The 14035-nt window shown below is 34.7% G+C and overlaps 1 protein-coding gene across 21 annotated transcripts in view; it reads right to left on the reverse strand.

Moving 5' to 3' along the window:
- Sox5 (SRY-box transcription factor 5) overlaps positions 1-14035 on the reverse strand; it is a 921295-nt gene that overhangs the window by 34731 nt on the left and 872529 nt on the right. For all 21 annotated transcript variants that reach the window (XM_063238388.1, XM_063238384.1, XM_063238383.1 and 18 more), the window contains one exon: positions 7636-7813. In XM_063238388.1, coding sequence (XP_063094458.1) covers positions 7636-7813 — 178 coding nt within the window. The remainder of the gene's footprint in view (positions 1-7635; positions 7814-14035) is intronic.

Here is a 14035-nt window from a genome sequence, read left to right on the forward strand (position 1 = left end):
GGTTCTCCTTTAACTTTGTTCTGCTGTCTCTCTCTTCAGCCCTCTTTTCTTCGGCCACCTCAGTCAAGCTTCTCATGGGTGCTTTGTCTCACACTCTCCCATGCTCTCCACTAGTCTGCACATCCGTCTCCTGTACATCCTGTATGTCTCGGTGACATCAGTCACCAAATCCTAGGGCACTGTCCATCGTCGCAGAATGGAAAACTACAGCATGAACCCTCCTGTCCTTAAGGAAAATTCTTTTTTTCCTTGCTTCTCATCAGAGCAGTTTTTCTTTCCTCTTTTCTCTCTTTCTATCCTTATATTATTGCCTGAGATATTTTATTTTTTCACCTACCCCTTAGATTTTTGTTCCAAATTTACAATCATCGGAAAAATTGTGTGTTTGAAAGTTGGATGAGCCTAAATGAAAAGCCTAGGTTTGTCATTGATATAAATTATACAACTTGTTTTATTTTTGTAAGTCTCAACTATTTCATATGCTAAATGGGCATAATACTCACTAGATACAGTCTTGACAGAATAAATGGTCCATTAAGTAATTCACTGTCATTTTACTTAACAAGTGTCATAGTGACCTAAGTAGAACTTGGGGACTGGATTCAGAGGGCTCTGGATTTCCACTCCTTGGAAAGTATGGTATCTGACACATTACGGGCACTTCATCTTTTCCTATTTCCCTCAATTGTGAAATACATGTAATGTTAATGGAAGAATTAAATGAAGTAACACATGTGAAACAGTAGAGGCACAAAATAAGGCCAGCCCCTTTCTTTTCTTTCATTATTTATGTACCGTTCTTTACATGGCTTGGACCATGGTAGTTCAATCTGTGAGGGGATGTTATTTCTTGGTTGTTACAGAGGTTCAAATAAAACAAAAATTACTGCATCAGAGTTCAAAGTGACAGCAAATTGTTATTTGATACACTTGATTTTTGTCTTCATCATAAATTTACCCAACAATTTTGTCTAGAGACAGGAGTAGAAGCGAGAGTAGATGTGTAGAAGTTTGGTGAGCCTCTTAGGAGGGAAATGAAAGGGCACAGGGCAATATAAAGGCTATTTAATATTTCAAATGAAATGTGGAAAATACTGGTTAGGAATCATTAACTAGAGAAACTTGTGAAACTGCATAACTTTGTTATTCAAAATTTGCTCTTTTATGCCTTCATGTTTACACTTTAAATTTTTTTGTTTTGTTCTTTAACAAGGACTCGTCATATACATTTTTAGGGACAGAAAACAAGAAAAAATGGAAAAATGCAATTTTAAAGAAGATAACCTTCAAAGGGGTAGAATTAGTAACAGCAGATGCCCACGGAAAAATAAAAGAAAAAGAAACTAAACCACCTTTAGTGCCTTGAATTTTGTCCCTCTAAAAAAACCTAAGACCCCAGTATCTGTGAGTGTGACCTTATTTGGAAATAAGACCTGTAAAGATATAATTAAGACAATTAATTGAGATGATCCAGGTTTTAATGCAAGTTGTAAATCAGTGACTGGTGTTTTGATAAGAAAAAATGAGAGAGACAGAGAGAGAGAGAGAGAGAGAGAGAGAGAGAGAGAGAGAGACAGACAGACAGACAGACAGAGACAGAGACAGAGACAGGGAGACAGAAAGAAGAGAGACAGACAGACAGAGACAGAAAGAAGAGAGACAGAAAGAAAAGAGAGACAGAAGAGAGACACAGAGAGGGAGGGAGGGAGGGAAGGAGGGAGAGAGAGAGAGAGAGAGACAGAGAGACAGAGAGACAGAGAGAGAGCTTTAAACCACAGAGAAAGGGGAAAAACCTCAGACTGAAACCGCAGCCTCTCCCCGTTTGAATCCATCCAGCAATGGAAGAGCTGACTAACAACAAAACCCTGTACCCTACTGTCTGAAGGAGGGCATCATAAAGTGATGTTCTGTCCTGCTCTGTTACAAATATCCACGCTCAAGTGAGGGTAGGAAATATTAATGCTAGAAAGAATTTTGCACTGTGTGAATTTTCAAATATGTTAGCCTGCATTGTGGACCTTTAAAGATGACACCAGTGTGCAGCCTTTTCTAAAACACAGTGAAATCTTGAAATTCTTTAATTTCCCTCTAAAAACACAATTAGAGAAGAGTTCCATCCATAACTCTGCTCATGCTTTGCATGGCTCCTCTGCCAGTTTCCCATGAGTCTGGTGTTTAAGCTATAGAGATTTTTTTTTTTCTTTTGGTTCTTAGGACAGGCCGGTGTCCCTCATGTCTCCCAAGATTCCTCCTTGGTTAAACTGCTCCCTCTTTCTGGTGTGTTCAGGAGTTTACTCAAAATTTATCCCTTCCCTGAGGATTCTCAGACAAACCCCCGACATGTTCCTTGGCAAATTTTGTTCGCCCACATAACTCTCCTTTGAAACTTCTACATTTTCTTTTTGCCACAGTCTTGAAGTATTTTTTTTTTTTGTATTGTTTTGTTGTTTAATTGTCTGTTACTCTAGCCTATTGCTTGAGGGCATTTTTTCCCATTTAATCCTTTATTCCTTTATTATGGTTGCTGGAAGGAAAAAAAAAGACATTTTTCAATTGAAAGTATCTTCCATTGTAATTCCAAGTTCATTGATCAGCCTTGTCTTTATAGCAATGGAAACGTATATCAGAGGATATAGATTTATTATATAGTTCATGGATTTAACCAACAATATGAAGGCAATGGAGATTTTTTACATACGTTAGATATGTTACTTAAAACATTTTAGCTACAAGTAAAGGTAACAGAGGTTTTGTTTCAAGTGATTCCAACAAGTACTATTTTCTTTCTATTTCTGAGGTCACTTGTAACCAAAATTATGATACCCTGATATGTAATCTTTTTTTGTAATCTCTGAAAGCTCACCAGAATTCGATAACAAAAGTGAAAGCAATTTATAAACTGTAAAGCGCTGTGGAATTGCCACATGTGATTCAGTGAGACCCTTCATGTCCTCGTAATTCGATGGCTTTCCTTTAATTAGAGTATTCTTACTTAATCACCAACTCTGATGAAAAGTTTTCTCTTAAAACCCTCCTATAAATTACTCTGATTAAAAATGTAAACTAATGTAAACTTCATGGCTAACATTCTCCTTTATTTCATTATATTTTAAATCAGGAGGTGATAGAAATAATGTATTTACTAAACTTGGACATATTTCCCTCCATTTTATTTGGTCAGAATGTTTCCACTATATTTGCTCAGCTACAGTCTTATGTTTCATGTCCCTCTGGAGTGTGAATGGTAAGACGGGCAGTGATAATGAGTACCTCGAGCCTCAGCCCATATTGGCTTGTCTCCTGACTGCAAAACGTATGGCCTACAGAAGATACTCAGTTCTCACTTGAATGGGTTGGTGAAAGGGCCCCATCCAATGCAGGAAGTCCACTGAGACACAACAACTAGAAAGAAACCTCAACCTCCACTGGCTGTGTCTGTAGACCATTTACTAGGACACATGTGTATTTGTTATTAACACAGGGTAGGAGTTCAGCTCCTTGGTATAGGACATGATTAGCATGTATAAGCCCTAAGTTTGGTCACCAGTGCTAAAAAAAAACAAAACAAGACAAAAACTTCGTTATACATCTAGGACATCTGATAGGGACTTACTTTTAATGCCTGAGTGTGCACTTAGCCTCATGAGCTCTCTATTCCTTATTTGTAAAATAACAACTTTGGATTAGTGACACAGATTTCTGCTCTACCTAGTTAAGGGTCTAAAATAACTGCTGTGAGAAAACATATTAAAAATGCTTTGAAAAAAGTGAAGAGTGCTATACATATGTACAACACTGGTGAAAAGGGTCTAGGAAGGAACGGTAACATCTGGGTGAAAGATCCTAACAGCATCCATCATTCTTCTGCACTATTTATGTCTTTCAGGATCCCTTTTCTTTGCCACTGCCTCTCACCCATGTAGCAATCAAAACCATTCTTACAGAACACACTGTAATACCGCTCACCAATCTCAAAAAGTCATTTTCTGTACTTGTAGTTAACAGATGTATAGCAAAGAGCCCCATGCCATTAATGATAGCTTAAGTTATCTTCTGGTCCACAGTTTTCCATAGTTTATTAATGGCATAACACATTAATTCTTCTTTCACAGTGACCTTTACAACACCATTAATCCTCACAGCTTTTATCCAACTACATTATTACTCATTACATTTTCAGCTTTCAACATCTGCATTTGTTGAAAAGAGAAAAGTAAATTGTAGCAGCCTCAAACTCTTGGAAAATATGAGGGATGTGTATGTGGTGAAGGGACTTTTCAGGAAGAAAAAATAAAGAGATGTTTTAGTAATGGAGAAAGTTGTATGATAAATGTTAAATATAGTCTTGCCTTTATAAAATACTTTGTCAAACTTAATCCTTGAGAATGCTGAAGTACAAAGTATGATAAAATGCATATATTTTAGTTATTCTATTAGCTAAATATTTTAGCTCTAATAACATTACAAAAGTAGCTCACATGTCAACACTGTGATATTTATGAGCCTTCATGTATATTATGGAAGTGAATTGGTCTTGCCAAATAAAATATTTTTCTCTTACACAGTTAGTACATAAATGTAAATCTAATCTGACCAACATTTAGGATGCTGAGCAAAGTACTTGAGCGTTAGACAATAATGGTGAAGAACCACATGTGTATTCCACACTCATTTCAAACTTCTCAAAACTTCAGTTCTCACTGTTTCTGTTCTGATCGCTGTCCTGCTGCACCAGGTTGAATTTGCCTCACCCAATAAGCTGGAATTCTAGTTTGTAGGATTAAAGCATTATGGATAACCCTCCAGTTATCGGCCTGGCTGGCCCACAGTTTCTCTGAAGTTTGGCGATGCTTTCTTCATTTTCTTCAGTCTCAGACAAAGGATGGAGCTCTTGTTGCAAATCTGTTCTTTCTTGTCAGCTCTTCTGGTTAAACCATCACTCTTGCATATCTACATGTCTCCCCAGCTTCTCCCTCTCTTCCACTCAGAGGAATGTATTCCTATTCTTAAATCTGTGCCTGTTCAGCCTTCGCATACTACAATCACTTTTCAACACTAACTTTACAAAAAGATATTCAACATCAACTGTGCTGTCTTTTCTCATGTTCTTCAAATCTTTGTACCTAGAAGTCTATTCAAGCCTTCTACTGAAATTTCTGTGTCAGAATCTTATCCATCCATGGGCTCCAGCTAAATCTAAAGCTTTTTTTCTTAACGGTCTGTAATTTGCCTGAAGAATGTGCCACTATTAAGAATAACCACACTCTGGGGGAAACTTTTTTATCTTCCTATGCCAAGGTGACACTGACCTACCTTCTTTTTTATTTTAAGATACTATTTATTAGTGTTCTATCTAAAATGTGTATGGTGTTTTAAAAATATATCCATTGGCATTGTACTTGGAAACTATTTTCTTCAAAAGTCAGAGACTGATTCTCCCCTTCCCTTGAGCTGGGTAGACTTAGTGATCCTCTTGTAATGAGCAGAGTGAAATAGAACTAAAGATGAGTGACTCTGAAGATCGGGTCACACAAGGCATTGGATCATTCACTTGGAAAGATTTCCTGTCATGCTAGGAGCATCCCTGGGGACAGATCCACGAAGCAAATTGCTGAGGTCTCCAACCAACAGCCATGTAAGGCGGTCGTCATGAATAGTCATCACTACGCATTCCAAGCAAAGCCCACAGATGACTGCAGCACTGGGTACAATTATATGACACTTTCTAGGCCAAAATTAACCAGCTGCACTGACACTTAGAAAATGAGATAATACATGTTGGCTATTTTAAGAGACTAAGTTGTCTATATACCAATAGACAACTAGTACCATAAGTATTCCTATGATTCATTATCCACTTTTCTTCTTACAAGGCACAAGATTTCCTGGTGAATTTATTTGCTGTCTGGCTTTCCAGGCTTGTCAAAACAGAATTTCCACATCTAAAACTTCAGCATCTCTTTACATTATCAGAAGGCTCCCAGATGCCTTCTGAAAACTGTTTCAAATTCAAAACATACTCAACTCATATTTAGATTTCTCAATTTCATTCCATCTTGGTCTTCTCTTTCAGAGTTAAAGACAGAATCTTTACTAGTTCATAAAGTCTAAATTCTAGATGTCTGTCTCCAATTTGACCCTTACCAGATATATTTGTGGAAAAATCATGTCAATTCTTTCTTAATAATATCTCCTCAATCTGCTCTCCTCTGTGTTTTGGTGTGATTATTTCTACTCTGTCTTACTCTAAAACAAAGTTTCCTGATTCTAGTATCTTTTTTTTTTTTTGGATACAAGGGCTCTCTGTAATTCAGGCTGGCCTTGCACTCACCATGTAGCCCAGGCTAGCCTCTAAGTCATGGTAATCCTCCTGCCCCCAAGTGCTGGGATTATAAGTATGTGCCACCATGCCCTGCTCCTAATATATTTCTGTTGCAAGTATTCTTCCGAAAATTCTGATCACACAGTTTATTGGAGAAAACGTCAAAATTAAAATATTATTCAATCTAATCTCTTCTAAATCTTTAAATTTTAGTGTTTATAACTTTCTACTATGCATTAATTCCATACTCTAGCCAAATTAGTGCAAATAGTGTATAATACATACACTAAATATAATAATATATATTAGAAATGCACTAATATGGCTAGATGCTAATTTACATAACATATAAAATAGTTACATAGATATATAACTAGATATAATTTACCTAACATATATATATATACACACATACACACTCCTACGGGGGTTTTCTTTTTCTTAAAATCTATTAATGCCTAGGAATGTACCTTTTCTGCAAAACTGTGTTTTAATGTGTTATCTCCAACTTAGTGTTTTTTGCAGCTTCCCAAAGAGAATCCAATCCAGTCCTCTCTTTGATTGTAGAATTATAGCTGTGCTCTAAAGCAGCCCTTCTTGTATCTGACTTAGACTACAGGATAGGTAACTGTTCCTCAGATAAGCCACATCAGTTACCTGAAGACTATTCTGTGTGCTAGCATCCTTATAATTGTATTTGAGGAATAAACATTTCAGGAATTGTGTGTTGAATTATCAAATTAAGTATTTACATTCTAGTTTATTAAAAATAAAAATTGAATTCTTTTGGTCAGGTTACAGAAACACTGCTTGGTATTTATTTATTGAAAGTATAGTTATGGAGAAGTGAAGGCATCAAAAACTTTCAAAGAAAAAGAAATGAAATGAACTTCGTAACTTGACTTTGTTTTGCTGATCCAGGCAAAATATATTTTACCATTAGGTACACTTTGTACACATTGCCCAAAATGGAAATAAATTTCAGTGATGCAAAAGGCAAGTTACCTACTATCATTCTGGAACCACAGCTCTATGGTTAGTCATCAGGCTTCCTTTTAAAAATAAACCTATAGAAAAGTAGTTACATATATAAACCTAACTCATGCAATGGGATTTTTAGGGGACATTATAACCTAGATCTCACTTAGCAATTTCACTTGCATGTTTAGAATGGACCAAGACCGTTGGTCAAATTAAAACACTGCTGCTGAGCTGAATCTACACATAAGGTTTTATGTTATATACCATTAAAGGAGATTTCATTCAATTGCCTTAACCAGAAAGTCATAGAAAACAAAAGAAACAGAACTTACCTATTGTGCTAACTCTGGTTGAAGGACTAGCTAACGTTGCTGGGACAGAGGCTTTGAGGGGGCCTGCCCCACTGTTTATTCTCAGAGCTGGCATATGAGGAGAGGTGGGTGATGTGGGTGATTTGCCATCAGAGGTCTTGGGTTTGGCGGATAGGTTCAGTGGCTGTGCCACTTCATCCTGCAATGATCATTAGAAGATGAGCTGTGATAAAGCTGATTTCGAATGTCTAGAAAAACACAGGTATACAGCCTGTCATTTCCCATCAAATTATTCTACCGATCCATGATCTTAACATTTAATCTGAACATTACAGTGTTTGGTTAGCTGTCAATATAATGTCACATTCAACGACATATTACAATGCTTTGTTGTAAAAGAGAAAAGTATACATGCCTTCAGCTATTCACAGAAAGCACACAATTAATGTAACCTGCATGAAATATTTTAAATATCCCTTTAGAACATTCATTTTTAAAACCTCTAAAGAACAGGGGTTGAATTTCAAACATCTTTATACTCTTATGCTTAGGCACAGCACTTAGAACAATGGTGAGGACTGAAATGATTGTGTGGTTCTGATCAGAACTGCTGCCCACAGAAAAGAACAATAGCTTTTTAATAAAATAATCACTTCACCTAGGCTTCCCAGAAACTCTTTTGGACCTCATTTATAAATGAAAACAAACATCATTAACATGGTCCTATTATGTACTATGTATTTATACGTGACACTGTTCTAAACGAACCATATACATCATGATTTTAAAATCCAGATTTTTCTAGAGTTCCATTAGTGTGTAACACATGTGACGTGAAGATATGCATGAGATCTCTTCAGTATGGCTGGTAATTTAAAATAGTTCTATATTTGAATAAATTTGATTTTATATCTCCACATATTAGCCAATGGGTAATTTCATACATAAAATTTATAGGTGCAATGTCACTAAAACTTCTATTATATCATATAAATGTCAGATAATGTTTGTTACATCACTTTTCTAACACTACAAAAGAGACAGTATATTCCTTTTTGTATGCTAAAATTAGAATATTATGCTACCTTTGTAAACATCATATTTTATATACATCCATTAAAGGATGCATATAATCATATTTTATATGCATCCATTTTACCTGCACAGTATGGTAGAAAAAAATTTAGTTTCACCTTGGGTACTACTTCATGAGTTAAGAATATAAAATATTTACTAATAGATAAATGTTTGAAAGAAGAAAATTTTCAAATCAGATAATTAGGTGACATGGAAACATATTAATTAATTAATGCAAACAAAATTTTACTGAACATTCACTCAAAATCAATCACTTTATAAAATGGTATAAAGTGACATCTATTTTGAGTTTATAGTTTGAAGAGATTTATGAGGTTGTTACCTGATTCATTAGCTATACTTAATAAAATCTAAGAACTGACTAGAAAAAATGCTCTCCAAATTTTCTAGCTCACTTTTCACTTGTTTCAGAGAAAAGAACAGTTAGTTGAAAATCTATGAGATAATTTGAATTGGCAATCTGGTATTTTGTAGGATACATAATAATTAATGACCCTTACTTCCAATTTGTATCAATTCAAAGAATCTTGATAGAAAGTAAAGTAATTTCAAGAATGATTCAATACATAACTTTGAGAAATTTGCTGTAGTATTTTGAAAACTATAGGGGGAAACTATTCCCAGATTGCTCAATTTGAGACATTCACTTGAGCGGTTTAGACAGAAGTATTGTGTGTCCCTTTCACACTTGTATTTGGGTATGGAGGAGTAGTTTTCAACACGTGTTCCCTGGGTTAACACCCTCTGTACCAAGTGGGAACTTGTGGGAAGGCGAACTATCACAGTTACTTTGGTGGTTTCTCCTAGAAATCTGTGTTTTAGTAAGTATTCCCAGGTGATTTTGATGTATACTAAAATGTTTGAGGACCACTGCCTCATAACACAAAGGGATCCTATTTAAAAAGTTTTATCAGGCTATAAAACATTTAAAAAAGCTCCCTCACATTGAGCAGGTAGCATTAAAAATTATGTAATATGACCTCAGTCTGACTGGGATGTAACAGATCCTAAATAAAGAATAGAAACTTACATGTGCACAATACACTGAGTACCACAGATAATCAGTGGGCAGTGAGGATTAGAATCCAGATCTTGTCGCCATTGATTAATCCTAAATATGTGGACTGTCTGGTAGGGACTTTACTAAATATTTACTATGCAGCTGTGAATATTCCAAGCACTTCCCCTAATGTGGTAGCTGTTTATTACTCTGTGTGAAGGCAAGGGTTTTTGTGATAGTCCTAGAACTTCCTTCTGATAGCATCAATGACTATGGAAAAAATTTGGGGAAGGCTTTCAGAAACTAAAAGTAGCTGTTTGGCTTAATTATGCAGGAAAAATAGAGGAGGGAATGCATTTCCAGCACTGGAACAGGAGAGATTTATGAGCACAGAGGAAATGGAGTGTGAGTGTGTACACAGGGGGACTGACGGCCCTGATGAAGAGGAGAGGGATGTGGAGTGGATGCGGAGGGGGTGAAATGTCATATGTCTTAGCTTTAAACACTAAGAGCTATTACCTGTGCATGCTAAAAGATGAGTATTCAAAGCATTTATTAAAGCAAGAGACCCACTGGAACTCTTAACATTCCTAATTCAAGGCAGCACAGATGTCTGAAAGCCAAAAAGTGCAAGGCCCCAAGGACAGAACAGAGGCTGACAGTTCCGAAGTTGATACAAATGTCACTCAAAATTGCCCTTTCAGTCTCTTCCACTCTGTGACCAGGCAAATAGTGTATTTAGGAAGAGCTCACATGCTTGAGCCTTACAGTGGTAACTGAATAAATAATTTTGATGCAGTATATATTATTTCAAAATTTGGTTTCCTGAGTAATTTACTACTGCGATACTACGTCAAGGGTTCATTATACATGAAAAATACAGAAATGCCAGTAGTTTCCCATTTTCTATTAATTATTTGTCATTAGGAAAGATGAAAATTTACAAATATTGCTTATGAAATGGACATTGGCTGTTTAGTTATGGCCTTCATTGTCACAATTATGCCCATGACTAATGAATACTCAAGAGATACCTTGTTCTGCTTTGTTTTTGCTACTTGAGGTAAAAATGGAAAGCTTAGCATGATAACTACTATTCTTACAGATAAAGAACAAATTTAAATATATATATATATATAAATTATGAATAAAATAATATGAATAATTTTCAAGGTCAAGAAATCACTGAAAAAGATAGTTTTATAAGTATATCATCACAAATTGAGAGAAGCAACTTCTCTTTAGTTCCATGCTCAATTATTAAATACTGCTGCCAATAAATCTATTTAAAATGGCATATTTCACATACACAAAGTTATAGTTATGAAGAGTTTATGTGTTTGCTGAGTAGCTCCAAACCTATACATGACAGTATATGAAGTATTTAAATTTAAGCATGTAAACTAAATTAAACATGTGTTTACTAACAGAAAACTATTATAATCATTGTGGATTTCCCCATAAATATCACAAATAAATTACTTAATCTTGAGCACTATGAAGTAATTAATAATCTCCCAGAGGAAATGAAGACTTGAAAAGTTTATGAAGTTTATGAAGACTTGAAAAGCTCTGTTTTGGTTCAGGTTTTGAGACTCATCATAAAATGTTCTTTGCAATATATGTGACAACTTTGACCCTAAACTTAAAAAGACACTGAATGTTACTTCTGAAATTTGGACCTATGTAGTTCTATCATATTAAAAAAAACCTGAAACACTAGAGTTAATATATATGAAATAAAATAATACACACATTTGCTATTTTTTTAATTAATTATGAAGTTATGGCACACATTGTTGACTTCTTTTTGGTAACTCTGTATGCTTTTCTATTCTCTAGAGTGTAAAGTATCAAAAATTCCTTTTGGTAATACTAAAAAGTTGTTTAGACTATTCTTTGAGAAAAATAACAAGGATTCATGTAAAATATGTATGGTAGGAGAAAATATTTTGTATTTGAAAATACAATTTTAGACATCCTCATGAATATCATTTATTCTAATAAACCACTGGCTAATATTGTCTGGGAAAAAAAGCAAAGCAAATGAAATCCAAATAAACATATTGTCCATGCAAGCTCTGCTTGCTCATAGCTACTATAACTTGTTTGAAAGCAAACATCGCAGTTAACATGATCTTCAGCTCTATCGCCAAAATATTGGGGAGTCTACTTAATTTGTATTCTAGGCTGTGAAAGTTTCCCACAGAGATAAATTATTGAAAGAAAAGAATGTGACACATATTTGTAAACTTAGATATACTGAAGAAATACCAATTATCATGAACCTATAGATTATTCTAGATAATTTTAACAGTGTAAAATGATTGTATAAAATTAAAACCTATTTCATTTAGATGAATTTATTATTGAAAATGCATATTTCTAACAAAGTTGTATTAATATTCTTAATTTTATGATATATACCAACAAAATGACAGATAAATCAAACAGTTTAACAAAAAAAATATTCAGAATATTGGAGGATTATTTCCCTTTTACTTCTCTTCTTTGGCCTTTCATTTCTTTGCTAAAAATGTAACAGGGAACTAAAAAAGATAAGGATACCACCACCCTGTGGAAGTCTACTATCCTTGTCTTTCACAATATGAAAATATTTGTTTCCCATGAGATGCCCCACCTATGATGTGCAAATAATGATACCCTTCAGAATTAAATTTGCAACTTTACATACTTATTTATTATCATTATGTAAATATTGATGTGCTTCATGCCATATCACAGTTGGTTGGAAATTCCACTACCTTAAATATTTACCTAAATTAGTTATTGAATATCAAACATTTATTTGGCAGTTAAATCTATACTACTCTAATGCCAATACACATGAATATATAAACTTATTCACTCATCCATTCATACATCTATTCATTCATTATTTATCACATAGTACTTCTACTATTTATTTATGGCTTTTATCACCTGGACACTAGAAAATCAGAAATCGACAGACATCCAGATACATGGCCTGGAAGTTTTGTGTTCTCTAGTCAACAATGACAAAGAAAAGTTTGAAGTGCACTTACTTTTTATTTGAATTCTAGATATAGATGTCTGTGGAATTGTTTTTCCTTTAAATTGAATTCCTTGAGAACTGTTTGTCTTTGGCTTTAATATATCCATTCATTTCTAAACACTTTAATTCTTCAAAGGCCTTATAATAATTGAATGCATATAGATGTGTCTGTCTATCTCTCTATAAATATATAAACTTCTGGTTTCTTCCTTTGTATGACTTGAAAACCAACTGTCCCCATGTTTTCATGAATACTCATGAAGAGTAGCTATAGCATATGGGAAAGAGTAAAAACAGTGTTTAAGCAGGGTGCACAATTAATCATGCTGCAGCTGTTATCTTCCTGATGAAATAATCTTACTATGTTAAGTAGGAAAGTTACAGGATAGCCTGCATTATATTCACTGCTGGTACACCACCCTCTCCTAGCTTCTGTTTACATTCAACTCTGTTTTTTGTTGTTCTGTCCTACCTAGTTGTTCAAGATAGGAGCCCCTTTTTATCTCTACCATTCAGAGAAAGATTTGCTAGAAGAGATGAGGCACAATAGAAATACTGTGAAGATCTGCAACAAGAGTGGTGTACGTGGGCTGATCTTTCCTTTATGAAGAACTTGGAGGAGAAAAGATCCACATTTATGTGTAAGAGTCAATCAACCAATATACAGAAAACTATCATGATCTGCAATTTTTTTTTAGTTTCTTAGTCTCTGGAGAATTAGGAAACTTACTCAAGTGGGTTATCCTACTCCACATGAGACAGGGTTCTAAAAATTAAGTTTATCAACTTACAAAGCTCATAGACTTAAAGGTCCTTTTAATGAGCAGATGCTGCTTTTTGGATTTACAAATTGCAAAATGCCTTGTTAACCAAAGAGAAAGAGCTCCAGGAATTGTTTGATAGGTATGCCTTTGCTGTGTTAATGGTACCATTAGACCCAACTGCTGTTTAAATGCAAGTCTTAAATTATTTAACTGAGGGCAAGATACTCCTGTTATTCCTATGGGTTGATTATTTTGCATCTTTATTTTTGCTTTCTATATACCTGTTTCTTTTAAAGGTGGATACTAGTATTGAAGTTGGGGGATATTGGTTTAAAATGTGGTAATTACACACTTTATATTTGAACTGTTGGCTGTTAATTAATTAAAAAATAGTCCAAGAGCATCTATCATTTCACTTGTTTTAAATGCCCTCTGTTCCTTCTCCATCATAACCTTAGTATTTTCCTCATGTTCTGGCTTTGTTGATTAAGCCACACTGCTATAAATTGTATATACAAACAA

Source organism: Cavia porcellus, unplaced genomic scaffold (genome assembly GCF_034190915.1).
Source record: "Cavia porcellus strain 051 isolate PalLab524CR breed Dunkin Hartley unplaced genomic scaffold, mCavPor4.1 scaffold_27, whole genome shotgun sequence".
Taxonomy (NCBI): Eukaryota; Metazoa; Chordata; class Mammalia; order Rodentia; family Caviidae; genus Cavia; species Cavia porcellus.